The sequence below is a fragment of the Kryptolebias marmoratus genome, linkage group LG22 (genome assembly GCF_001649575.2).
Source record: "Kryptolebias marmoratus isolate JLee-2015 linkage group LG22, ASM164957v2, whole genome shotgun sequence".
Taxonomy (NCBI): domain Eukaryota; kingdom Metazoa; phylum Chordata; class Actinopteri; order Cyprinodontiformes; family Rivulidae; genus Kryptolebias; species Kryptolebias marmoratus.
This window is the reverse complement of record NC_051451.1, coordinates 25,727,518-25,754,392: the sequence shown is the minus strand read 5'-3', so window position 1 is coordinate 25,754,392 and position 26,875 is coordinate 25,727,518. Positions and strand designations below refer to the sequence as shown.

Sequence of the window (26,875 nt, the reverse complement as noted above, 5' to 3'; positions counted from 1 at the left end):
GATGTCTTGTCTACAGTTTCTATTACTGTCATGTTATTTTTCTCTGTTTTAATTTAAAGGTCTTGTACATTTTTGGATCTAAACAAATGCAGGTTTGAATGGTGAATGTGTGAATGAATGTGAGTGTGTATAAGCAGATGTTTGTACTGTTAAGTTGAATGTAAATGTATGTTCTAAAAGAGAAAATTTAATAAAATATATTAATAAAAAAAAAAAGGTTTGGTTGAGTCCAAAACAAGCACAGATTGTGTATCGTTTTATTTTCTAGTGTTACTTTAAATCAAAATAAGCGACGATGTGACGTCACATCATGTTAAAAACATTCATGCTAGTTATGACCCAGAACATGATTATTAGTTAAAAACATTTGATAAAATAGTTGAAGTTCTCTGTTTTTTCATGATACATTTAGTTCCAGCAGCTTGTGACGACAGAATGAGACGATTAATTGATTTAAACGGGACTTTTCTTGACTTCAGGTTGCTTTTTTTGTTTTTTTCTGAAGCGATCAGAGCGTCCGACTGTCAAGCTGCATTTTTTTAAACGCCTCAAGTGAGCGTTTGTGCTCCTCTAGGTCCGTCTTTATCCTGCGGGCCTCCGGTCGCTCCTCGGGTTTGAAATGCAGCATCAACTTGATCATCTGGCTCTGGAACGACAACACAACAAAACACGGATTTATTGGAACACTGAACAGAACATTCCGCAGACATTCCAGAGTGAGAAGCCTGAAGTCGAACTTTGACCCGTCCTGTTCAACGCTTTGGTCCATAAATTGAAGATCTGACCTCCGCCAAGGAGGTTCTGCTATCGGTACCGTCTGTCCGTCCGTTTGTGTCCAAGATTATTCTAAAAGTTCTGAACAGATTTTTATGAAATGTTCAGGAAATGTCAAACATGGTGGTGATTAAAGTTTGGTGGTGATGCGGTCAAAGGTCAAAGGTCAGCTTGTGCTCCAACTCTGCAGCTGTATAACAGGAGTGTTAAACTCCACAGCTGGACACCTTCATGGAACAAGGGGTGATCACTGTTGATTTCAAGGTCATGAGGTCAAAGGTAAACATCACAGTTGACCTTTTGCTCTAACTATGCCTTCGTCTTTTTTCTTTCGGCTGTCTTCTAACCATCTAACGGAGAAAAATTATTCTACACAGCTGCCCAGCACTTAGGTCAAGGGTGATCCCAATTGATTTCAAGGTCATGAGGTCAAAGGTAAACAACACAGTTGACCTTTTGCTCTAACTATGCCTTCGTCTTTTTTCTTTCGGCTGTCTTCTAACCATCTAATGGAGGAAAATTAATCTGCACAGCTGGACACCTCTTAGGTTGAGGGTAATCACCATTGATTTCAGGGTCATGGGGGTCAATGTCACAGTTGACCTGATGCTCTAACTCTCCAGCAGTGTGATGTAGGAACGTCAAACTGGACAGCTGGACACCTCATGGGTCAAAGATGGCGTCTGTTGATTTCAAGGTTCATGGGGTCAAAGGTCAAATGTCACAGGTGACCCATTTGTTAAAACCTTGTCTCTGCTCCTACATGTGACCCTTTAGTTTCCGGTTGTGTCTGTTGGTTTGTTTGTCTGTCTGTCAGCAAAATATCTCAAGAACTGGGGGACACCTGATTAACTTTTGGAGTCAACCTCGTTCAAAATGGCTGCAACTTTGCAAACTCATAAATGGTCACAACTCGGCCAATTTTACAGATATTGAGCTAAAACTGGGCGTGGTAGTAGCTGAGAGTCATCCCCAACACGTACTCTGAGCACTAACAGATCCCATCAGAGCTTAGTTTAAAACTTTGGCAAAGCAGCGAGGCCGTGCCAAAGTTTTAAACAAAGAAAAAGTTTTTTGTTAGGATAATTGTTTTTAATTGGTAATTTTTTTTTTACCTCTTCATTAAAATGCTGACAAAATCCCAGCGGCAGCTTCTGGCTTCTGACATCTTCCCAAATCTGGAGTTCAAGCAGTAATAAGAGGAAACTCGTTTACAAATTAGTAAAACGTTTATCAGATTTTTTACATCACAGCATGAATAAACGCCACCAGGTCTGAGAAAATGTCTTTAAAACCAAAATAATTCAAAATGCAGCTCCTGTTGAAAGTGAATCTGACAGCTAAACCTTTATTTGGTTCTTTTATTTAACCTTTTTATGAGGAAGACAGTTAATTTAGTATTATTCCTAATAAATGTGAATTGGGTGCACCAATTTTAACTTATTTTGTTTGTGAGACGTAAAGCTGTAAATTTTTGCAATGTTCTTACCGTTTTCTTTTTGATTTTTATGACTCTAACACAACTTCTGCATCGTCAAATGATTGTTTGGGGGTTTAACGTAACTCAGACTCGTCAGGTTTTTTGTAAAACTTTAGTTTTGAGCAGCAAATACGCCCCACATTTGTTTACAACTTGTAATTGTTGGCAACAAATCTTGACTCATTTAGTAGTTATTGGTGCTAATGTAGAAAAAAATAACAAAAACATTTAAAAAGTTGGGTTAAAAATTGACTTTAAACCAACATAAACAGTTTAAATTGCACGATTAAAAGTATAACTAAATAAACCGCACTATATTACAGACATGTTGGTTCTGGTGGTACTTTTGACCCTTTTTTAAGAGTTCAAATAAATTTCCTTCACCCCCTCTTTTGTGTGTTTTAAGGACTTTCTGATAAAAACTAAAAAACTAATAATACGAAAGCATACTTTCAGAAAACATCTCTGATTAACTTACCTTGTTCTTTTCATCGATGGTCGGTATGTTCCAAAGAAGTTCGAAGTAAATCAGCCCCAAAGCAAATATGTCCACTTTCAGGTCATAAAGGATCCCGTTCCTCTGTGAAAAAGCAACAATAAGAACAAAAATCCTTTTACCTGTACATGAAGGTTGTAGGTTCAACTCTAAACCCTGAGCTCACCTGCTCAGGAGCCATGTAAGACGGGGTTCCTTTGTAGCCTCGTCTCTCTCTCTGGTTCTCCGAGTCGTCTTCGATCACAGGAGTAACGAGACCGAAGTCTCCGATCTTCACCGTGCCGTTCCGACTGAACATGATGTTTGCAGGCTAAGCGTAGAGCATAAAAAAATAAAATAAAAATAAATAAAATACGCAGCTTCGTGATGGAAAAAAGTCACTGATGGCACCACCAACGGTTCGCCATCCACCCATCAGGAAACTGTCAGGAACCAAAATCCAAAACGTGAATTCCTTCACACAACAATCCTGAATACTGTGTCTCGAGTTGGACAACAGGCAAGGTTTTCACAAAGTGACCTTTGACCCCATGACCTTAAAAATCAATCGGGATCATCCCCGTTTCATGAGGTGTCCAGATGTGCAGTTTGACACTCCTAGGTTACACGGTTTCAGAGTTAGAGCAGGGACAAGATTTTCACCTGTGACCTTGACCTTTGACCCTGTTCACATGTGACCTTTGACCCCATGACCTTGAAATCAATCGGGATCATCTCTAACTCATGAGGTGTCCAGCTGTGCAGTTTGACACTCCTAGGTTACACAGTTGCAGAGTTGGAGCACAGACGAGGTTTTCACAAAGAGTTCACCTGTGACCTTTGCCCCCGTGACCTTGAAATTAATCGGAATCACCCCTGACTCATGAGGTGTCCAGTTGAGCAGAACATTTCTATGTTAAAGGGTTATCAATTTGTCCACAGTCAGGTAGACGGATGGACATCCCGTTTTAGGACGGGTGTCTTTTAGGTTATAAATATTTTGTTCGTTTAGTATAATTCGGCCATTTTTTTTTGGTTCAGCCTCTCTCACCTTCAGGTCTCTGTGGATGAGCTTCTGTGAGTGAATATATTCGACCCCACTGATTGTCTCCAGGGCGATGGACAGACTTTCCTCTTTTCTCTTGGAGTCCCGCAAAGATTTCTTGGCGTTCTGAATGTTTTTCTCGTCTATCCACAGTCTCAGCGTCCTGATGTCACATAACTCCATCTGAATGTAGAGGTACTTCGCAGGCGAGTCGGTGGAAGACCTGAGGAGTAAACAAACGACAGAACGGTCAAATAAACGTGACGTCTGAACAATAAGAAGACCAGAGGAGGCGCTGGACTTACTGTGAAGCGCTGCTGGTATCGGATGAACTGTCCCACTGATGAGCCGTGTCCTCTATCCAACAGGAGTGGTACCGGACAATGTTACAGTGATTGAGGTCCGACAGTACTTTCACCTCTTGTAGAGTTTTTCTGACACAAAGGAGAACAATAAATTGTATTAGACAGGAAAATGTTTAATCCATTCTGTATTTAATCCCTTTTTTTAAACAAAACATTGCGTTATTAGAATAAAAGTTGCCCAAATAACGAAGGAATGGCCTGATTTGATCAGACCAGCAATGAATTTGTGAATAATTTGATTTACAAGAAGTTGGCACATGTGGAACAAGCATCGGATGACATAAGCGTCCAATCATCAGTCCACACGACGAGTGAACGTCGTCAGACACAGAGTGCCTCGTAGACGCTTCAGACAGCTCTGCCAGCACTCGATAAACGTTGATACGGGTTGATTAGTGGCGCCAACGGTTCATCATACACCTGTCAGAGTAATAAAATCCAAACCATGGATTCCCTCACACAACAAAAACTTAAATGTGGGTTTCAGTCAGCTGGTTGCAGCTGCTGCATCTTCATTTTCCTGCTTAATGATTGGTTACGTTTGCACAGGCGTGGTCGATTGACGATCTTTAAAAAGTGGCCAATATCATCCGATTGATATTGGTCGGCCAAATAACTGGTTTGTCTCTAGCGTGAGGAACCAGAGGCTCTGACTTCTGGTCACCTCTGCGAGCGAGTTCAAGCACAGCCTCAGGGACATCCTGCGTCCAAATGTCTTACCCCTCCGGAGACACTGTCAACAAAACACTCCAGTCTATGACAGCGGCGTTCAGTCCTGGTCCCGGAGGACCACTGTCCTGCAGGTTTTAGGTGTTTCTCTGCTTTGATACGCCGGATTTGAACGACTGAGTGATTAACAGGCTTCTGCAGAACCCGAAGAGTCGCTGAAGAGCAGCGAAACATCCAAAACCTGCAGGACGGTGGTCCTCCAGGACCAGGACTGAACGCCGCTGGTCTACGACACGCTGAGGTCTTCCAATCTCTCCCCAACCTGATACATGGGGGGGCCACCTTGGATGCTGGTTTAGACCCAGTGCCGACCTGCTGGGTCTCGAGGACCAGTTTTAACAGCTTTGGGCCGACAGCTGTGTGAGCGAACTGCCAGTTGAACCCAGGTTCGACTTGAGACCAACAGTCTGCAGATTCCTCGATCCATTTGATCCGATGATGTAATCACTGCAAAACAATCACCTTTCCTCCACTCCACTCCACACGGAGTACGTAAGACCTGACTTACTCTTTATAGCATACGACCTTAACGGCGTAAAACTTGTTCTCCAGTTTATGTCTTGCCTTGAAAACACGACCGAAGGACCCTTTATCGAGGGACTCTATGGAGTCATAATCCAACGTAAACCTGCTGAAATGAACGATAATACGATTGTTAAATTAAATATTAATATATTAGATTCAGTGGTTTGTGTTGTTACTTGGAAAACAACAAGAATCTAAACTTATTATTCAATACAAGTTGAAAACCAGTAAGGGAATAAATAAATTGTCTCTGTACTGTAAATAACAAACAAATTTTCATACCTTGACGCCAGTTGTGTTGGTGCTTTTGCTCTCTGAGTATTTCCTTTATCCTTGACTTTAAAATTTATCAGACGCTTAATGGAAATCAAATTAAAACTGTTAATATTCGAAACAAGAACAAGTGAAACAAACTGGCACGATTAATATTTTACTTTACCTCTTTACTCCTGTCATCAACATTTTGGAATTTTGCTGCAAGCCTAACGAGAAAAGATGATTAATCGGAAATAATGTTTGATGAAACTAATGCACAACTTTACAGTAAAATGAGCCTCACTTGATTCTGGGTTTCACGTCGGGGCTTTGAACCTGAGCAAAGAGGCGGAGAGACCATCATTTCATGAAGCACAAATCATTAAAACGGCTTTTTGATTTAACTCCAGAAAGAGTTACAGAAATGAACAGACCTGAACGTTTGGAGATGAATCGGCGAAAATAACAAAATCGCTGGAAGTTGGTGTCGAACTGCTTGATTTTATTCGACTAGAGTCCCTTAAAAACAGAAAAACACACCTTATTAGTGGCATAACTCAACATTAAATTGAGCCGTGGGTTTGTACGCTCACTTTAAACTCGATGGGGAAAAATCTTTGGCTTCTGGGCCTTCGTCGGACGCGACAACCTGAAAAACACAAAAAACTGACGGCGTTTCAGCAAATAAAAAAACATTTTCATGTCTTTTGTTAACAAACCACAGAAGCTCTGTAGGGTTTTGCAGTCTGGCTTTTAATTTTGCTTAACGAGCTGCTTAACGACTACCAGCACAGCGCATTATCCCATTTTTTAAATAAATTTATGACTTGTATGTTAACTCTTTGTAACAATTATGGTACAAATATATCATAAAAACTATGTTTTTAATTGTAAGTTGGTATCTGGAGATCATCAAAGGACCCTTAGTTGGTGTTTGGTGACCCACATTTGGGTCCCGACCCCAAGTTTGGGACTCAGTGGCGTAGACGGCTCAAATGTTAGCGTGTGACATCATCACAGCATTACGTGGTTAAATCATAAAACTAACCATAAATAAATACCTTACTGTCCCAGTCAGGCTGCTCTTTCAGCGCAGACCAGGCCAACTTCGCTGCGATCTGTTTGGCCTCCTTGATGTTCTTACCCTCACCAACCGGGTACTCTCTGTCGCCGATCACCAGTTTGTAATAATATCTGCATTAGGGACCAAGGAAATATTTAGATTATTGTTTTATTTCTTCCAGTTTTCAGTGTTTTAGTGTCGGTCCACTTGAACTCACGTTGGGCTATGAGAGGGGCCACATCTCCTGTCTTCAGTAAATACACAGGACCGACCTGTTTTCTGACAGTATTGGTAAATTATTCCTATAAAATTTGTTTCTGCAAAGCTTCTGTCTTCGGCCTGGATGCTCAGGTTCTTTGCCTGGTCACTGCAAAAACAGAGACGAAATGTTTTAAAAGCTCGTCCTGGTCCATGTTTTCCTAACAGAGCTCTTCGCTCTCAGACTGCAGGTTTACTCGGGGTTCCTAGAGTTTCTAAAAGTAGAACAGGAGGCAGAGCTCCTGTCTTGTTTTACCATCTTCCAGTTTCTCCTTTTAAGACCAGACTTTCCCTTTTTGATGAATCCTATAGTTAGGGTTGGCTTGGGTTTCCTGAGCTCTCCTTTAGTTTTGCTGCTGTAGGAATAAACCGCTGGCGGACATATTGACCATATCTGTTGACGATTTAACGTTAAATAAAGCACCGACAGTATTTGTGCTCACCAGATGAGGGACACGTCTTTGTCCACGTCCACACTGTGTAGACTTGACGTGCCGCTGTCCTTACCATCTCCAGTCTTAAAAACAAACAAGTAAACAACGTCACGGCGCTCAGAAACAAACATTTAAAATTAATCTGTGGTTTTATAGGCCGTCAGGTAAACCAGGGGTGTCCAGTCCTGGTCCTGGAGGGACGCCATCCTGCAGGTTTTAGATGTTTCTCTGCTCTTCAGCCCGTTAATCACTCAGTCCTTCAAAATCAGGTGTGCCAAAGCAGAGAAACACCTAAAACATGCGGGACGGTGTCCCTCCAGGACCAGGATTGGACACCACTGAGGTAAACCCTGCACCACTGCTTACATCTAAAGTCTCACTGCCCATTATCTCCTTGTAGACCAGCTTGGCAGCTTCCTCCTTGGCTTCTTTCTTCGTTCTCCCCGAAGCAGCTGGATACTCCTTACCTCCAACCACAAACTTACAACAACTAACAACGACAACACAAACAGTAATGTCAATTTCTGATGTTAAACCATAAAAACGGAGAACGGGCCAGGGAAAGGAGACCCACTGGATTGTATAAACTGGTCCGAGTCGGAATGTCTCCTCGGGTCTGATGGTTACCACGTTCTTCTGGCTGTACTCGTTGAGCCAACATGTGTAGTTGGAGGTTTTCATCAGAACTTGAGCGGGAGGAGCTTCTGCTGTGTGCTCCGCCTGCCAGGGAAAGGAAAACATGAACACCAACGCAAAACCTTCGTAACAAAACCCAAACGGCGACGGCGCCTTACAGAATCGGCTGGTTCGCCCAACAGGCGTTCGACAGCGTTTTTGGCAGCATTCTGTTTCGCTTCTTTCTTGCTCTTCCCCACGCCTTCGGGGAAGGCCTCCCCATTCACGACCGCTCTGAGCGTGAATCTGCAAAGTCGTTAAATTCAATTAAAACGTGTACACAAAGGGGGTGAAATAAGGATTCTACCCTGATTACGTGACTTTGCTCCCTTACAAAAAATGGAACAGTTTCTAATTTTTTGGTAGCTTAGTTTTAATATCCATTAAAAATCCAGAGAAAACTAATTGCATTAAAGTCACAATTTGATTTGCAACCAGAGTTCTGACTCCACCAGGTTATAGACTGCACCCATGGAGCAGATTACAGCCAATCAATCAATTAAACTCTCCTGATCCCAGCTCGTTACAGCCCAACCTGTCCACGGAATCAGTTTCTTCCTTTCCAACCTCTCCACCACCGTAGACGAGACCAAACAGCAGCCAGAGGACGTGTCCTGGACGGGACAGCAGAAGCAGATCTGCTGAAGATGGGAGTGGGCTACAGGACCGTCAGTGAGAAGGTCGAGCTTCATGCAAGCCCAGGAGCTTGGTAATGATCTGAAGGCGGTCAGGACCACCCTGGTGACACGCTGAACCACGCAGCGTCCAGAGAAGACCAAAACCAAGCTCTCCGGCTTCACCGGATCAAACTTTTTGTGTTTGGATGACGGAAAAATGCGGAATACGACTCAAAGAACATCATCCCCACAGCCAAGCACGGAGGTGGAAACATTATGTTTTAGAGCTACAGGACTTTGTCTCATTGAGGGGCCAGTGGACCATAAGATCTTGGACCAGAACAGATGGGTCATGGACGAGTCTCCATGGTGACGATGACCCATAAACACACCGCAGAGGCAACAGGAGTGGTCCAACCGCCCAGTCCGATGGACAACTTGTCCAAGGAGCCAAAGAAACACAAATAATTTAGAGTTGCTGTAAAATGGAGTGGGCCAAACGTCCTGATGAGGTTTCCCAACTATGAGGAGCTCCACCAAAGACTGAGTCATGGTTTGTTGGTGACATGCATGAAAACTCAACGTGCATCTGGATTTTTAGTTGTTTTGACTCCATTAAACTACAACGTGAGCAGATTTGAGTAGTTTGGTGATATCACCATGTCAGCTTCAGCTTTAGAAACCTGCTGGGTCTGACAGGAGACTGCCGCACACCTGAACAGGTAAGGGACCGGGATCCCTGCGGCGCATTCAAATCCCATTAGTTCAACTCACGTTTTAATGTGGTCAGGGCCGACAGAGCCGACTTCCTCGTAGGACACCGTCACACGTGCGGTTTGCGCGTGCTCATTCAGCTTGGCGACGTAGTTTACCGCCGCCATCACGGCTCGCGCCTGAAAACCTCCCGAAATGTTACCAAAACCAGAGAAAAAGAGTCCGAAACATCACAGAAAAATGCGCTTCCGCCTTCATGGCGGCGCCTCGTAGGTTTCGATTTCTCCCTAAACGCCTCGTGGTGCCTTCAGGTGCAGTCTGAAATATCAAAATCTGCCGTTAAAACAATTTTTTTTTTAAGTAAAAAAAGAGAAATACCTCGCATGTCGATATACAGTGATCTCTTTTTTATATGTCATCAGATGTTTGATTTATTTTCACTTATTTCGGCTGATATTAACGTTTCAGAAAACTGTAGTTTGTAGTGCTGACTAATATATGGAAACCCATTCTCGCCAAATAAAAACCTAAAATTATGCCTTAACATCTCCTATATATGACATACAATCTAAAAGTTATGATTTAGCATCTCAAAATTATGACTTAACATCCAAAATGATGACTTAGCATCCGAAAATAGATTTAGAATCTCGAAATTACAACTTAGTCTTTCAAATTTGTGATTTAGCATCTCAATTATGACTAATCTAAATAATGACTCAGCATTTTAAAATAATGACATAGCTCAAAAGTTAAATTTTGAGCTGTCTTGTCATTGACAGCATTCCAGAATTACAACTTTGCATCTTAAAATATTATTTAGCATCTTATAATTGTGACGTACAATCTTAAAGTTATGACTTACTGTCTCAAAATTTGCCTAGCATCTAAAAAGTATTTTATAACTATGATTTTTTAAATAAAAGTGACGTTTTTGAGCTTCCAGTTATATTATTGTTATTGTATCCCACAAGAAGCTGTTTAATATGAAAACTATCTTAATTAGGTGACATCAACCCTGCTGAGCATGAGATCCGTGGATTTAAACCTTCACCACACAATGAAACACGAATAAATTAAGAAAAGTTTACTGTAGGACCCAAAGACAGCACTGAGCAAAAGAAAAATATTCACTTTTTTCAAATAGCCAAAGAAAAAAATCCACATTAGGCCACAAAAATAAATTACAACGAAGGTGAAACTGTATTCTATGAAAAAAAAAACATTTATTTAAAACTTACATGTTGTCATACACTGTCAAAATATAAATACTTCAACATATTTTTACATTTTAAAAACACAAAAACAATAAACCTCTGCCAAGACCCTGTGATGTCATCACGGGACTGATGACATCATCATTATGCAACGTCATCATTGATGGCCTCACTGTACGATGAGGAACTCTGAGATAGTGATCCTGATCACCACCAATGTTTAATAATTTGTTCTTTGTGACAACCTTAACATTTCCTGAAAATTTAATCATTTTTTGAATAATCCTGTGAGCAGGTAAACAAACAAACGGAAAACAACTTCCTTAGTGGAGGTCAACAAAAATCCATACCCACAAACACAGAAAGTGACAGAAAACATATTTAAACTTGATGTTAAATTAAAATGATTTCAATTTTTATCACTTTTGTTTATCAACAAAAGCCTGCTGAGCCTAATCTTCACTTTCCTACATCGAATCCTCCAGATGTTATTTTGAAAATCACAACTTTTTCCTGTCAAGATCATTCGTGGTCAGCTGCTGTGTCTCCTGGACAGTTAGAGCACAGATCATCTTCATCTGAGGAAAGAACACAAAACAGAACATCAGCAAAAACTCTAAAAAGAGGCATAAAAACTTACATGTTTGTGTCACTTTTACCGTTATAGGCCGTCCCGCACCATAAGCAGTAAAAATGGATTCCTCTCAAATACGATGTTAGAATCTGCAGCTTATCAAAGGACTGTGGGAAAAAACACCAAATACACTTTAAAATTACATTGGATAATGCTTTTATCAGGTACCTTTTTATGATATCTACGTTATGTGCCTGTAGTAACTGTGCTGAAAGGTTGGCACACTAATTAAATATATTTTATAGTGAAGATGTTGAGGTTCTCCGGGACGAGGATGGACAGGATTAGGAATGAGGTCATCAGAGGTACAGCACAGGTGGAAGGACTGGGAGATAACGTTAGAGAGGACAGACTGAGATGGTTTGGACATGTGCAGAGGAGGGACAGAAGGATGTTAGAGACAAAGAGGACAGACTGAGATGGTTTGGACATGTGCAGAGGAGGGACAGAAGGATGTTAGAGACAAAGAGGACATATATGGGTGCAGTTAGAGAGGACATGGAGGGAGTTGGAGTGAGGACAGAGGACACAGCGGACAGAGTTAGATGGAGGAGGAGGACTCGCTGTGGAGAGCAATGAAGAGGGAACAGCTGAGAGCAGCAGAAGAAGAACATATTATAAATACTAACAGTTAGTTCAGTGACTTCCTCTTCTTCCTCTTCAGCAGCATCATCCTCGTTGTCAGCGTCGACTCCGGGCCAGTACCAGGCCTCTCTCGGAACAGAGACCCCCTGAAACAAACAGACTCCTCAGTCATCACGCCGTGAAGTACAGGTAATCATTTTGCTGAAAATGCTTCCAACCTTCTGGCTGTCGAGCTGCTCACAGGATCTCTGGCTCCTCCTCAGGTCGGCCTCGATCTTCCGCTCCTCTCTTTCTGTCCTCACCCTTGTCCTGAAGTGTAAAAACAAATAATTACGAACACAGACAGCAAAACCTTTGGTCTCGTAGGTTGCTGCGAACATCACCTGAAATCTTCCACAGACTTGGCCTCGTTCTGTTGTTTGGCTCGTACTTTCTGACGATAGTGGTGAAGTTCCTCCTCTGCTTTTCTTTTCTTCACCTCTTCCATTCCGAAGCCCTCTCTGTCTGTGAAATGACCGACAGAAAGGTTAGCAGACGCTTGTTTGTATTGAACAAACTGGTTTAATGTAAAACAAACACTGCACCACCTACTTGCTTTTATGTTTAGTGGAATTGGGTCAACCCTCCCTGCTCCTGATGAGACATGATTTAATGCTATTGCTGATCATGTAGGTGAAAAGACACTTTAAACATAACAAAAAAAACAAACATCTTACCTTCCTTTCCAAGGCCTTGGCCAGCTTTGTAGCCCATTTTTTGAAGGAGTGCAAAGCCCTTGTTCTGATTGCTGATGGAGGTCTGTAAAGCTGCTTCTCGGCTTTCTGTTTCCTGCTCCTTGAAGGTTTTCTGGCGGTTCTGGATGTTCTTCTCTTTCTGCTTTGCCTCCTTTTTGATTGCCTCCTTCACCCTCCTCACCATGCTGACCCCTGGCTTCACGTCTTGACTGCGAAACACGAAAGAGAAGTTCATCAACAACGTTTCTAACGATCCTAAATTAGCTTTTAATGTTCCAATACAAACGCCAAACGCTCACATTTTACTCAGGAATGCATCAGACATATAGTCCTCCTCTTCGTCAGACATCGTGGACACACAAAAGTGACTAAATGTAATATAGAAAAGCTACACGCTGTTTAAAACACGGCGGTACGTTTGCTCCTCTTTGTTTGGTTCGGTTACAAATTCCTTCCGGGTAACAGGAGGCTAACTGCGAAACAAGAGTTCCGCTGCGTTCACTTATATTACATATATTTTTTTAAATATAAGCAAACATATTATATATATATAATATCTGAACTAGTATATGAAGTTTGTAACTGACATTGCGAGACGATTTTAATTTATTTCATGCTAAATTTAAAGTTATTTTAGTTACGCGCTTGGTTTCGCGTCGGAAACATTTCAATGCGACACTCGATTCTTGTCGTCATTCATCCTCCCGGGTTATCGAAACACAGGTATTATGTTGTTTTTTTCCCACATATTCCTTATGTTTTGGAGATATAGTTGCTGGTGTGGTTTTTAGAGTAGCTGCAGGTTGTGAGGAATAAAATCACGAAGCTAAAGGTCCGTTTTTTTGTGATAGTGTCGCGAGAGTTCAGCTTGTTCCTGGAGGAATTAGCCACAAGCTAACCGAACAGCTGGAGGCTGACGGCGGCTGTCAACACAAAACAGCCGACTTTAATGATACCCAGCGTCGAGGTTTTACTTTTTCTGAAACTTGTGCGACTTGTAATCGAAGCAGAGTGTTCCTGGCTCCACGTTAGGACTCGACAAAAGACGCCAGATCTGCTGTTTTGGCTGTCCGAGCAGACATACACGGTTTTCTGATACAACGTTGCAGAGACGAGGGTGTTTGGAGGTCCTCGCCGTCATGGAGCTGGCTCACAGTCTGCTGCTCAACGAAGATGCTTTGGCTCAGATCACAGAAGCGAAGAGGCCCGTCTTCATCTTCGAGTGGCTTCGCTTCCTGGATAAAGTTCTTGTTGCAGCAAATAAGGTGACTTCTCCACACTTCAGCTGTGCTTGCTGGACAGGNCAATCAGGCTGGTCAGCTAGACCAATGTGACCCTGAGTGCCAAGGAACACTAATCTGTGGGTACAAACACCCCCATCCCCCATCCCCCATCCCCATGTTGTGAAGCGTCCTGTGACTCTGTTTTGTGCTTGAACCGGCAGGTGGACGTGAAGGAGAAGCAGAAGAAGCTGGTGGAGCAGCTGACGGGGCTCATCAGCAGTGCCCCCGGACCCCCAACCAGGAAGCTCCTGGCCAAAAACCTGGCTACTCTCTACAGCATCGGCGACACCTTCACCGTCTTCCAGACTCTGGATAAGTGCAACGAGATCATTAAAAGCAAGGATGACACGCCTGCGTACTTGCCGACAAAACTGTAAGACACCGTTTAACCGCCTCTCTGTGTTTCACCTCCAGCCGGGCAGGAAATCCACGTTTTCACAAAAATAACTTATAAGCTGCCGCTTTTAGAAGGTTAGACACATGTTAGCAGTTGGCGTTTTGATATTTAAAAGGAAGGATTAAGTTTTGCATGGCCAAGTATTGAATCTGATTGGTCTGCAGGTTTCCATTCCCGCTCGTTTCTGTGTATTTAAATGGTTTGCAGGACATCCCATGCTGCCCAGAGAGCCACTACGCTACTCCTGCAGTGTTTTAAAGCTCTTTAAATCTATCACACAATCATGTTTTTTCCTCTACGTTTCATTGCAGTTGCAATGGATTCTTGTTTTCGCTAAAGTTAACATTTGCACCTCTCCCGCAGCGCTGCAGTGGCGTGCGTCGGCGCCTTTTATGAGAAGATGGGCAGGATGCTGGGGAGCTCCTTTCCAGACACGATCAATAATCTTATGAAGGCTCTAAAAAGTGCAGAGGTAGAAGTCTTTTACAGAGTTGAGTTAAACTGTTTACACGACGGCTGTTTGGACCACTTTATCTTCAAATCAACTTTACTGGTTTAGTCCCAAGGTAGAGGAGAGATCCTTCTCAGCCTGCAGAAGGTGTTGAGTGGACTGGGTGGAGCTGCAGCTTCGTGTCACAGAGATATCTACAAGAATGCCCGTTCCTTGCTCACAGACAGGTCTATGGCTGTACGCTGTGCAGTCGCTAAGGTAGGCTGCTTAAACAGCTTAATAAATCCAAGATTTGTTGTAAAACAGAAAAAAAGCTTGGTTTTTTTCCATTCTTTAAATGTGCTCTCTGAAAAGAAGGCTTTACTTGAGAGTTTAGCCATTTTTCCCTGTGTATTAAATTTTTTTTACAGCAGTTTTTGTAATTTTAAGGAAGTTAATACAAAAAGATGTTAGGCATGTTTGAAAAAAAAAAACAGAACGCATCATTTTCTCTTCCGACCAGTGCCTGTTGGAGCTGCAGAACGAGGCGGTGTTCATGTGGACGACAGAGCTGGAGAACATGGCCACCTTGTGTTTCAAAGCCTTGGAAGGGTCCAACTTCGGCGTTCGGGTGTCCGTGGCCAAACTCCTGGGCACCGTCATGGCCACCGCCCTCATGCCCAAACAAGCAGCCGGTTGGTGAATTGTACCCCTTGAAAAGAGCAGCTCGTTACCTTTTTGTGCTTCACGTTTTGTTTATTTCCTGCCGCAGTGATGCGTCAGAACGTGAAGCGGGCGACCCTGGACGAGGTCCTGGAGCTGATGGCCACGGGGTTTCTTCGCGGCGGATCCGGCTTCCTAAAGAGCGGAGGGGAGATGCTGAAGGGCGGCGGCTCTGTGAGCAGGGAGGTGCGAGTGGGCGTCACGCAGGTGAGACCAGACGCCCAGACGCTTTAAAAACAAAAATCTCAGCCTGTGAATTAATGCTTTTTTTTTTTTTTGGCCCCAGGCTTACGTCGTGTTCGTCACGACGCTCGGCGGCCAGTGGCTCGAGCGCAACTTTGCCACGTTTCTGTCGCACGTCTTGGACCTGGTGTCTCATCCGCGGGCCACTCAGACGCACGTCGAGGCCGTGTACTCGCGCCGCTGCGTCTCCTTCATGCTGCGCGCCACCCTGGGCGGGTTGCTCGGCGAGAAAGCCCAAATTGCAGCCGGCAAAGAAATCTGCCAAGCCATCAGCAAGCAAATGAGGGCTGTGGGTAAGGAGGATGGGGGGGAAATGTCACGGTTCAGAGCATTACAGAGTAAGTACTCATCCGCCATTTTTAACTTGAATTCTCCCATCACTCAGCTTCTGTAATCACTGCATGCTTTGGGCTTTTTTGTGTAAGGATTTGGGCTTTCTGTTCTTTTCTTATCCTTATTAAATGGCATTTTGCTTTCTGCATCCACCTTTTTAACGACAAGCGGCATCATAATGTCAGTAATGTCGTCCATCAGCAGCGCAGCTCATCAATCTTTCATTCTTGCGTTCGTTTGCCTGTGAGCTCATGCTTTGGTGTTGCCTCACGTTCCCTAAGGAGCCAAATAACATTTTAAGACATCAGACGTTTGGCTTACAGCAGCAAATAAAACCAAAACAAACCAAAAAAACTCATGCATGCGCCTCTTCACATTCAGGTTGTAACAAGCAGAAGCCATTTTCCCTCTTCAGTCAATTTTCCTCTTTTGTTCTCCGTCCACACCATCCCATCAATCACTCATTAAAATCGCTGTCACCTCGTTTAAGGAGGATGATTCTTACTCTGATTTGCTTCGCAACCTGTAAACTCGCGGTGAAAGACGCGTCATCGTGCGTTCCCTGACGTTAAGGACGCTGCTGAAGCTTTTCCAACTGGTTGAACTGTGAGACTTGTTGAAAAGAAATATATATTTTTTAATTATTTGCGACTAAATTGAGCTTAAAAAGAAACATATTGGAGTTTGGACTTCTATATTTGGTTCTAAGCGTGTTGGGATTGCCACAGTTCAAAAAGCAGCTTTAAATCTGTTTTTTTCAGTAACCTGATTGACTTTTTCATCGTGTGATTCTCTGTCAGCCATTTAGAGCTCAGAGGATTTCAGTTGCTTGTGCATTTTGTTTATTTTTTAATTTTGGCAAATTTATGTTTCAATACAGAGACTTCTATCATTTCTGGTACAATTTTATTTATTTATTTTTTTTGCAATAGAAACCCTCAGAGCTCTGAATGTCGTCACAGTTAGCCTTGGAGTATTTGGACACTGAGACTTAAACTTTTTTTTTAAACATGTAAAAATCTGCAATTTGAATTCAAGCACAGAGTTAGCGTACAGGTTTGCTAACGTTAGCTTGCAGGTTTGCTAAAGTTAGCTTGCAGGTTAGCTTGAGTTAGCTTGTAGGTTTGCTAAAGTTAGCTTGCTGATTTGCTAGTGTTAGCTTGCAGGTTTGCTAGCATTAGCTTGTAGGTTTGCTAAAGTTAGCTTGCTGGTTTGCTAAGGTCATCTTGCAGGTTTGCTAGCATTAGCTTGCAGATTTGCTCAAGTTAGCTTGCTGGTTTGCTAGTGTTAGCTTGCAAGTTTGTTAGACTTAGCTTGCTGGTTTGCTAGCATTAGCTTGTAGGTTTGCTAAAGTTAGCTTGCTGGTTTGCTAGCATTAGCTTGCAGGTTTGCTAAATTTAGCTTGCAGATTTGCTGGAGTTAGCTTGCTGGTTTGCCAGCATTAGCTTGCTGGTTTGCCAGCATTAGCTTGCAGGTTTGCCAGCATTAGCTTGTAGGTTTGCTAAAGTTAGCTTGCTGGTTTGCTAGCATTAGCTTGTAGGTTTGCTAAAGTTAGCTTGCAGGTTTGCTAGTGTTAGCTTGCAGATTAGCTCGAGTTAGCTTGTCGCTCGTAAAGATAATCAGTTGTAGACGAACACCCAGGATCTTAGCATTATGTTTTCTGGACATGGATAAAATACCAAAAGAAGTCTCTTTGTCCAAACATTACCGGGGATAACTGTAACACTTTTACAACGAGTGTGGGGCAGCAGTGTTTGGATGAATGTGGTCAGAAATGTTGATACATTTGTTCATTTCATAACATCCAAAAAGACAAATTTATTTGGAAGAAAAGGCCATTTTAAAATGTTTCTTTGTGGACCACTTCATCCATCAGTGTTGCAGACGTTCTGAGTCGTTGAACAGAACCTGTTGTTTATTCGATGTGTTGAGACGATGCATAAAGTTTGAACGACTCGTTCCTCTGCTGTGTTTTCCCAGAGGCGGTTGTGAACGACATCAGCGGCGAGAACAAGGCCGGGGGAGCCGACGTCTCTGCCAGCCAGCACGTGATGGTGTGCGCCCTGAAGGAGTTGGGTAGTTTGGTCCAGAGCCTGAGCGCCACGGCGTCCCCGCTCATCCAGGAGCCGTCTGTTGGTGAGACGCCCCGAATACAAAGAAAACGATTCTTCGGTGTTGCTGAGCAACAATTTGGACTAAACATCCAGTGTGCCGTGTCTTCTGGTCCAGGACTTCTTGAAACCGTGACCTCCGTGCTGCTGCACCCGAGCATGGCGGCCCGTTTGGCGGCCGCGTGGTGCCTGCGCTGCGTGGCCGTGGCTCTGCCCTATCAGCTGTCCCCGCTGCTGGACCGATGCGCCGAGAGGATCAACAACCTGAAGAGCTCGCCGGAAGCTGTGAGCGGCTACAGCTTTGCGATGGCGGCTCTGCTGGGCGGCGTCCACCAGTGTCCTCTGGGCATCCCGCACTCCAAGGGCAAGGTGTGAAACGCCGCGAGCCGAAGGACCACCGAAATGTACCAAAGCAGCTGAAACTGAGCTAATGAAGCTGGAAGAAGTAAAACACTTGCTGAAAGCTAAAATCAGGAAGAAGCTGTCTAAAAAGTAACAAAACACTAGCTGAAAGCGAAAAGTAGCAGAAGGCTAGCTGAAAAGTAAAAATAACAACAGTAGCTAAAGGGTAAACATAGCAAAAGGCCAGCTAGAAGCTAAAAATGGCTGAACTGTAGCTAAAAGCGAACAGTAGCAGAATGGTAGTTAAAAGTGAAAAGTAGCAAAAGACTAACTAAAAGTAGCAAAACGGTACCTTAAAGCAAGAAAAGGTTTGCTAAAAGCTAAAAGTAACAGCAGTAGCTAAAGGCTAGCTCGAAGCTAAAAGTGAAAAGTAGCAAAGGGGTACCTTAAAGCATCAAAAGATTCGTTAAAAGGTAAAAGTAGCTATAGGCTACTTAAAAGTATCAGAAGGCTAGCTTAAATTTAAAAGTAACAGCCGTAGCTAAAGGTTAAACATAGCAAAAGGCTAGCTAGAAGCTAAAAATAGCTGAACTGTAGCTAAAAGCGAACAGTAGCAGAATGGTAGTTAAAAGTGAAAAGTAGCAAAAGACTAACTAAAAGTAGCAAAACGGTACCTTAAAGCAAGAAAAGGTTTGCTAAAAGCTAAAAGTAGCTATAGGATACCTAAATGTAGTAAAAGGCTAGCTTAAATTTAAAAGTAACAGCAGTAGCTAAAGGCTAGCTAGGAGCTAAAAGTGAAAAGTAACAAAGCGCTACCTTAAAGCATCAAAAGGTTTGTCAAAAGCTGAAAGTAGCTATAGGCTACCTAAAAGTAGCAGAAGGCTAGCTATAAACTAAAAGTAACAGCAGTAGCTAAAGGCTAAACATAACTAGAAGCTAAAAATAGCTAAATGGTGGCTAACGGCGAAGAGTAGCAGAATGGTAGTTAAAATTGAAAAGTAGCTATAGGCTACCTAAAAGTAGCAGAAAGCTAGCTAAAAACTAAAAGCTGAAAGTTGCAACAGGCTTGCTAAAAATAGCAGAACCATACAGCTAAAGGTTATAAAGAGAAGCTAAAAGTAGCTCTTAGCTCTTTATTAATGGCTAAAATAGAATAAAGTCTACAGAAGAGATGAGTCATGAATCAGTGATGCCGAGTCAGCGTTGGCGCGGGTCGTCCTCCTGGATGTGACGTTTGTTTTTTCCTACAATCCTCTCTGGTTTGAAGAACGAACGGTTTGCTTTCGATCCCTGCAGCTGGTCGTGAGCATCGCCGAAGACCTCCTGCGTACGGCGGCTCAGAACAGCCGGCTGTCCCTGCAGCGCACGCAGGCCGGCTGGCTGCTGCTCGGGGCCCTCATGACTCTAGGTGAGACTCTCAGACGTTATGCTGTCTCGGGCGGGGACGTCCTCTGTCTCCACCTCACCGCGTCCGCCTTCGTCCCCCAGGTTCCTCGCTCGTCCGCTACCACCTCCCCAAAATGCTGCTGCTGTGGAGGAACGTGTTCCCTCGCTCCCAGAAGGAGCTGGAGGCGGAAAAGGCCAGGGGCGACTCCTTCACCTGGCAGGTGACCCTGGAGGGTCGAGCCGGAGCCCTGTGCGGTAAAGACCCGCTCCTTTTTCCCCGCCATGTGGTCTCGGGATGCTTGGTTCTGATCGGTTCTGCTCCTTCCTTCTGCAGCCATGCGCAGCTTTGTGGCTCACTGTCCAGAGCTGCTCACGGAGGACGTAATCCGCAGACTGATGACGCCCATCGAATGCGCCATGACCATGATGTCTCAGTGAGCTTTAAGCGTTATTTACCCTGGCGTCCATGTTTGTAAGGAGCAACTCATTATTCTGATTAGACGTCTACAAACTGTGATGTTTGCATCTCTTCCTCAGCGTCCCCGCCATCATTAAGGTCCACGGCGCCCACCTGAAAGCGAGCGCGGCGATGGTGAGGCTTAGGTTGTACGACATCCTGGCGCTCCTTCCCCCTAAGACGTACGAAGGTAAGCTGTTCTGCTTCCGGGTCGTTTTAAAACGGGCGTTAAAACGAGGCGCTTCAAGGCGAGTTTTTCTCCCGGTCCAGGCAGCTTCAACGCCCTCCTGAGGGAGCTGGTGGCGGAGTTCACGCTGACCGACAACTCGGCCAACACCACCACCTCTCTGCTGCGCTCGCTGTGTCACTATGACGACAGCGTGCTGATGGGCTCCTGGCTGCAGGAAACCGACCACAAGTCCATCGAGGACCAAGTCAGTTCCAGGCTCCACCTTGTGCTGCATGTTTAACCCGTTCTCTGCCGCCGCCTCGGGAGCTGAAATGTTGTGTTTCTGGTTCAAAGTGTTCGTTTTTTGACGTCTTTGTAACGTTCGGTAAACAGCTGCAGCCCAACAGCGCCTCCGGCAGCGGAGCTCTGGAACACGACCCCTCGTCAATCTACCTGCGGGTTCCTGTCGGCGAGGCCATCCCAGGACCCCTGCCCTTGGGCGTGTCGGTCATCGACGCTTCAGTCGCTCTGTTTGGCGTGGTTTTCCCCCACGTCTCCTTCAAACACAGGTGAGCCGTTCCCCTGTTTTATACCGAAAACTGTCAAGGTCACAGGTGACCCCTCTGGAAACTTTATCTGTGCTCTAACTCTGCAACCGTGTAATGTAGGAATAGCTAGACACATCATAGGTCAGGGATGATCCCTATTGATTTCAAGGCCACATGGTCAAGGTCACAAATGACCCCTATTGTGAAAACCTTCATGCTCCAACTCTCCAATTGCATAGGGTTGAAATGTCAAACTGCACAGCTGGACACGTCATAGGTCGGGATAATCCCTATTGATTTCAAGGTCATGGGGTCAAAGGTCAAAGTCACAGGTGACCACTTTGTGAAAATCTTGTCTATGCACCAACTCTGCAACCGTGTAAAAAATGAAGGTCAAACTGCATGGTTGGACACCTCATGGGTTGGGGATGATCACTATTGATTTCAATGTCACGGGGTCAAGGTCACAGATGACCCCCCAATTGTGAAAACCCTGTTCTTGCTCTAACTCTACAACCGTGTAACGTAGGAATGTCAAACTGCACAGCTGGACGCATACTAGGTCGGGGATAATCCCTATTGATTTTATTGTTACGGGGTCAAAAGTCAAGGTCAAAGGTGATCCCCTTGTAAAAACCATAGTGTTCTATAATTCTGGAACCATGTAAAGTAGGAATGTCACACTGGACAGCTGGACACGTCATGGGGTGGGGGTGATCCCTATTGATTTCAATGTCATGGGGTCAAAGGTCAAGGTTACAGATGACCCCTATTGTGAAAACCTTGTTCTTGCTCTAACTCTGCACCCGTGTAACATAGGAATGTCAGGAATGTGTATAATGCCAGGTGAAGCTGTTGTTTGCGTGTTTCTTCAGTCGTTTCCGGTCGTTTCTGGTAATTCTCTCTCCTTTTTTTACATTTTCTTCGCGCTCCATTCAGGCTGCAGATGCTCGACCACTTTGCCGAGTGCATAAAGCAGGCTAAAGGAGTTCGGCAGCAGGCGGTCCAGCTGAACATCTTCACCGCGGTGCTCAGTGCCCTCAAGGTCAGGAAGCTGACAACGAGTCCCCCCCGAGGCCAGAACCGGTCCCACTGTAGACACGGCAAATAAAAATGGTTCCTTTGGTTACCGGTTCCAGGGTTTGGCTGAGAACAAGAGCACTCTGGGCCCGGAGGAGGTGCGCAAGTCGGCGCTGGCCCTGGTGATGGGCGCGCTGGACAATCCCAACCCCATCCTGCGTTGCGCCGCCGGAGAGGCCCTGGGGAGGATGGCTCAGGTGGTGGGGGAGGCGACCTTCATCGCTCGAATGGCGCAGACCAGCTTCGACAAGTAAGGACGGCAGATCTGCGTCAGAATCAGCATCTAACCACTTCTCCACACCTCATGTTTACATCAAAACCTTCAGGAGACGGGTGCTCCGACTTTTACTGTTTCTGCATCTTTTAAACTTTTTAAAACTATTAAACCTGATTTTAAACATTTTCCCCCATAAAAATACTCTTTGAAATCTGTTTCTTTTTTGGCTTCTTTTGCTCCTTTTAGTTTTTAGTCACCATTTTGCTAATCTTTTAGCTGGGCTTTTGCTCCTTTTAGCTTCTTTTAGCTTTAACAGTCAGTTTCAGCTTCTTCAGTGAGTTTCATTCAGGATGATCAGTTTTACTTTAATTTCCTGCCACAACATATCCGTGAACGTAGTAAAACCAGGGGTTTGTTCAGGAAGATGATGCTTTCTGTTCTTGTCTTTATTTGACCCACGTCTCTCCTCCTCCTCCTCCTCCTCCTCCAGGCTGAAGTCGGCCCGTGATGTAGTTTCCAGGACGGGTCACTCTTTGGCCCTCGGCTGTCTGCATCGATACGTTGGAGGAATCGGGTCCGGCCAGCACCTGAAGACCAGCGTCAGCATCCTGTTGGCGCTCGCTCAGGACGGTTCCTCTCATGAGGTCCAGGTACGGAACATTCCTCAGGGAGGCAGATTTGGAACTCAACCCTTTTATTTCTTTATTTATTTGATCTTCTGTGTGTCTCTGTTACCAGACGTGGGCTCTGCACTCTCTGGCTCTGATCGTGGACTCCAGCGGGCCCATGTACAGAGGCTACGTGGAGCCCACGCTGTCACTGGTGCTCACCCTGCTCCTCACCGTGCCTCCGTCTCACACGGAGGTCCACCAATGTTTGGGCCGCTGCCTGGGAGCCCTCATCACCACCGTCGGACCGGAGCTGCAGGGTAACTGTGGCGGTCCGTTGGCTGCCTGTTCAGTTTTTAAAAAGTGACGCAGCTCGGCATTTTTTTAGCCAGCAGGTGGCAGCGAAAGCCTTTCTACGCTTATGTCCTTTACTGTGATCAGATAAAAAATCAAAAGGAGGGATCTTAAAGTCTTAAAAGAGGTAGTTGATGTAAATTAGGTAGTTTAGCATCTTTCTCTGGTTTACCAGCTTCAAAAACACAATTTAGTCGTAAATGTTGCTCAGTTTTCAGCTCAAAATGTCATAAAGCCATCAAACAAACTGCATTGTTGTTGCTTTGCAAGTGGTTGCTTGTCGTCATCTTCTTGTTCGTTTTTCCACCGGACTGTCGGTATGAATGTTTCCTGCAAGAAGTTAACAGGGTCCACTATAAACTGTCATATCGCTCAGTTAGGAATCTTCCTGAACACTAAACCTTGTGTTTTGACTGCTGGCACGAACCTGTTGATTTCCACTTTACTTCAAGATGTGTTTTTATTTCCCACCTGCCATTCCCGCTTCCATTTTCTAAAAGCCAACACTGAAAACCTCCTCTGCGTTTAAAACGAGGGGTTGTGACGAAGGTTTTATAAGGTGGTACGACAGGTCAGCTTAGTTATTTTTTTATGAATGGTTGTAAAGACGTGTTGTCTAACAGGAACTGTTCCTGCAGCCCGACTTTGGCTCCTCTTACGACGGCTGTTTTGCATTAAAGGGAGGAAAAAAAACCAAACAAACAAAAGACAAGCCAGGGCACTTTTTGCTTTAAAGCAGGAATAAAACTGGGTGTGGTGGAACTTTGCTTACAGAACACGGTTTTATTACATCTGATTTTCACCGACAAACGCTAGAAGGCCTGTTGTGAAACCACCAGCTGCTAAAATGGCTCCTTCTGCCTGTTTTTTCCCTCATTAATCTGGTTTGGTTTGTTAGGAAATGGAGCCACGGTTTCCACCATCCGCTCGTCCTGCCTGGTCGGCTGCGCCATCATGCAGGACCACTCGGACTCGCTGGTCCAGGCCGCTGCCATCTCCTGCTTGCAGCAGCTGCACATGTTCGCTCCTCGCCACGTGAACCTGTCCAGCCTGGTGCCGTGTCTTTGTGTAAGACCTGCGTCCCGTCCCGTAAGCGCGGCGGCTTGAAGGTGCGCGTCGCGCCCGTTAACGTGTCGTGGGATTCCCGTTCGCAGGTGCACCTGTGCAGCTCTCACCTGCTGCTGCGCCGCGCGGCCGTGGCCTGCCTCAGACAGCTCGCCCAGAGGGAAGCTGCGGAGGTCTGCGAGTACGCCACGAGCCTGGCCAAGAGGGCGGGAGACAGCTCGGCAATCAGTGAGTATCAGCCAGGATCCGGGTTCTGTTCGATTCGTTCACCTCCCCAGGTGAGACATTAAGTGCCGTGCTGTTCAGATCTAAACATCACAGAGACCGGCCTGGAGGGGGTTCTGTTCGGCATGCTGGACCGGGAGACAGACAGGAAGCTGTGCTCTGACATCCACGACACGCTGGGTCACATGCTGTCATCGCTTGCTGTGGAGAAGCTCTCTCATTGGCTGAAACTTTGCAAGGACGTCCTCGCTGCAACTACAGGTTAATTCATTTCTCTTAAACAAGGAAACTGGGGGGGGGGGGAGGATGGCACAGACGAATTATCTTTGCATTATAATTGTTTTAAACTGTGTGTTTGACTTTAATTAGTGTCACCGCTGCCTTTAAGTCTTTTAAGGGGAGCAAACTGCCACTCAGTAGTTAGGTTTGGTTCTGTTCACCACACCGAACACGGAGCAGAGAAAGCAAAGGTGAGAACTGTCCGAGGAGCTCCACGTTAAAGGTGAAAGCTCCAATTCCACTTCCAAGCAGCTTCGTGTTCCTCTGACCTCAGCTGACATGATTATCAAACGGTGGCCAACCTCCCAGGACTTCAGACGTCAGGTTGATCACCTGGATGGTGCTGAAACCAGGAGGCTCCGCTGCTGACAGAAAAACACAAAAAGCCCAAAGTTTCTGAGGCCGATGAGGTCAAACTGGAGCTCTTTGGCTTCGGTCATATCAGCTCTTTGTTTACAGAAGGAAAAACATGAAGCTTTCAAAGAAAACATGGAGGTTTGGTTTGGTTTCAGGGCTGCTTTGCTTCCTCTGACCCGGGCAGAACCTTGAAGTGGAATAAGGGATGCCGTTAAACCGTCTGTGACTCTGAATCTTCTCCTTTGAATCGTCGAGTTGCAGCTTTCTTCCGTCTCTTATTTCAGACGTAGGGGGAGCCGTCGCCTTCGAGGTGGAAAAGGACGAGGAGGACTCCGAGAAGAAGGACGAGATGGACGACGACACCATGTTCACAGGCCTGGGAGACGACGACAAGTCCAAGCCCTCGGTGGCGCCGCGCTGGGTGACGCGGGTGTTTGCCGCCGACTGCTTGTGTCGGATCATCCTGCTGTGTGAGAACGCGGACAAGGCGCACTTTGACCTGGCAGCCGCTCGCTCCTCGCAGGCCAGGAACCCCAAAGGTACCACTTACCGAGCAGAAGATCAGTTTATTCGTCACGTCTCCTTAAATCAGCTCCTCGAAAAGAGCTGATCTGTGTGTTTTTTTTTTTGTGTGACGACTGAACAAAAGCAAGACTAAGCAGACACCTGAGAGCTTTTTCCACTAACAGGTGGAGGAGCCTGTATTTATATCAGCTTATCTGGAATAAGTGTAGGACAGGGTGGACGGTAATAGCACGGCATAAAGATCTGGCAAAGAGAAATGGTGACAGCACCAACCTTTTAGATCCAAAACAATCAGAAAAACATTGAGCAGCTGATTAATTAATTCCTTTCCAAGTTCTACAAGCGAGTTTCCAGTCCTCAGACAGTTGTTCTCCGTCCATCCAGGGGATCTGCTGGTGCTCCATTTGTCCGACCTCATCCGTATGGCCTTCATGGCAGCCACAGACCACAGCAACCAGCTGCGGATGGCCGGCCTGCAGGCCCTGGAAGACATCATTAAAAAGTTTGCGTCGGTCCCGGAGCCCGAGTTCCCCGGACACGTCATCCTGGAGCAGTATCAGGCCAACGTGAGCTCAGAAACCTCGTAGATTTAACCACGTCAGAAAAGAGGTGAAACGAGGCAGGCTTGACTTTCTGTAAATGGTGTCCGTTTAGGTTGGAGCCGCCCTCAGACCCGCGTTTTCACCCGATACGCCGTCTGACATTACGGCTAAAGCTTGTCAGGTAAGACGCTTTGTTTTATTCAGAACATGAAAATGTCTCTAATGTTTGAATTACGATGCAGCACTTCCTGCGTTTTAAAATGTTTTAAAATTTAACACAGCAGCTTTATAGACTAATCAGACCCTCCAGGATTTCACGATGTTGCGATCGCAACTATTAACGCAAAATCAAGCAAACCCCGCGAAATCGCAACTTTTTGCAACTTTGCCCAAAACTCTGCAACTTTCCCGCAACTTTAACCCAATATTTATTGTTTTAAAGTGATTTGCCACCATTTCTGCGGTCTAGTCTCTTCTTTATGGGTTTGTGTCGTGTGGAATACAAAATAAGCCCAAATAACTCAGGAAGAAGACACATGACGTCACTTCCTGTTAACATCAGAATGCCGGGAGCGTGCAGGAGCAGCGACCGAAGCCAAAATGTGCACTAATGCTTCACATT

At 45.0% G+C, this 26,875-nt stretch overlaps 3 protein-coding genes across 6 annotated transcripts in view; 1 reads left to right on the top strand and 2 right to left on the bottom strand.

The window, feature by feature from the left end:
• Positions 1–228: 228 nt before the first annotated feature.
• eif2ak2 (eukaryotic translation initiation factor 2-alpha kinase 2) lies at positions 229–9,701 on the bottom strand. 3 transcript variants are annotated; one of them, XM_017436659.3, is made up of 19 exons: positions 9,470–9,701; positions 8,198–8,324; positions 7,978–8,123; positions 7,770–7,893; positions 7,413–7,486; positions 6,929–7,078; positions 6,710–6,842; positions 6,242–6,297; positions 6,083–6,167; positions 5,953–5,984; positions 5,833–5,875; positions 5,676–5,749; positions 5,377–5,499; positions 4,080–4,208; positions 3,781–3,997; positions 2,917–3,060; positions 2,733–2,834; positions 1,890–1,952; positions 229–646 (listed from the first exon to the last, which is right to left on the bottom strand). In XM_017436659.3, exons 1-19 carry the CDS (start codon positions 9,574–9,576, stop codon positions 509–511), a joined length of 2,067 nt encoding a protein of 688 aa, XP_017292148.1. In that variant the 5' UTR covers positions 9,577–9,701; the 3' UTR covers positions 229–508. The 3 variants fall into 3 exon arrangements, with proteins under 3 accessions (XP_017292148.1, XP_017292149.1, XP_017292150.1); XM_017436660.3 differs by having other exon boundaries at positions 5,377–5,496; XM_017436661.3 differs by lacking the exon at positions 1,890–1,952.
• Positions 9,702–10,615: 914 nt separating this feature from the next.
• On the bottom strand, positions 10,616–13,040 carry gpatch11 (G patch domain containing 11). The gene is made up of 8 exons (XM_017436675.3): positions 12,879–13,040; positions 12,562–12,788; positions 12,437–12,478; positions 12,229–12,349; positions 12,064–12,154; positions 11,890–11,991; positions 11,286–11,367; positions 10,616–11,204 (listed from the first exon to the last, which is right to left on the bottom strand). Exons 1-8 carry the CDS (start codon positions 12,926–12,928, stop codon positions 11,149–11,151), a joined length of 771 nt encoding a protein of 256 aa, XP_017292164.1. The 5' UTR covers positions 12,929–13,040; the 3' UTR covers positions 10,616–11,148.
• Positions 13,041–13,248: 208 nt separating this feature from the next.
• heatr5b (HEAT repeat containing 5B) overlaps positions 13,249–26,875 on the top strand; it is a 21,898-nt gene continuing 8,271 nt past the window's right edge. The window contains exons 1-25 of one of the 2 annotated variants that reach the window (XM_017436693.3): positions 13,249–13,844; positions 14,024–14,235; positions 14,623–14,731; positions 14,819–14,968; positions 15,213–15,384; positions 15,462–15,619; positions 15,699–15,948; positions 17,969–18,124; positions 18,218–18,468; positions 19,738–19,849; positions 19,930–20,082; positions 20,162–20,261; positions 20,365–20,474; positions 20,555–20,718; positions 20,847–21,022; positions 21,941–22,046; positions 22,141–22,331; positions 22,789–22,948; positions 23,037–23,226; positions 24,159–24,328; positions 24,415–24,553; positions 24,632–24,811; positions 25,471–25,725; positions 26,096–26,277; positions 26,366–26,434. In XM_017436693.3, the coding sequence (XP_017292182.1) occupies positions 13,719–13,844; positions 14,024–14,235; positions 14,623–14,731; positions 14,819–14,968; positions 15,213–15,384; positions 15,462–15,619; positions 15,699–15,948; positions 17,969–18,124; positions 18,218–18,468; positions 19,738–19,849; positions 19,930–20,082; positions 20,162–20,261; positions 20,365–20,474; positions 20,555–20,718; positions 20,847–21,022; positions 21,941–22,046; positions 22,141–22,331; positions 22,789–22,948; positions 23,037–23,226; positions 24,159–24,328; positions 24,415–24,553; positions 24,632–24,811; positions 25,471–25,725; positions 26,096–26,277; positions 26,366–26,434 (4,041 nt within the window). In that variant the 5' untranslated portion in view covers positions 13,249–13,718. Of the gene's footprint in view, positions 13,845–14,023; positions 14,236–14,622; positions 14,732–14,818; positions 14,969–15,212; positions 15,385–15,461; positions 15,620–15,698; positions 15,994–17,968; positions 18,125–18,217; positions 18,469–19,737; positions 19,850–19,929; positions 20,083–20,161; positions 20,262–20,364; positions 20,475–20,554; positions 20,719–20,846; positions 21,023–21,940; positions 22,047–22,140; positions 22,332–22,788; positions 22,949–23,036; positions 23,227–24,158; positions 24,329–24,414; positions 24,554–24,631; positions 24,812–25,470; positions 25,726–26,095; positions 26,278–26,365; positions 26,435–26,875 lie in introns of both variants that reach the window. The other variant, XM_017436691.3, reaches the window with a different exon arrangement.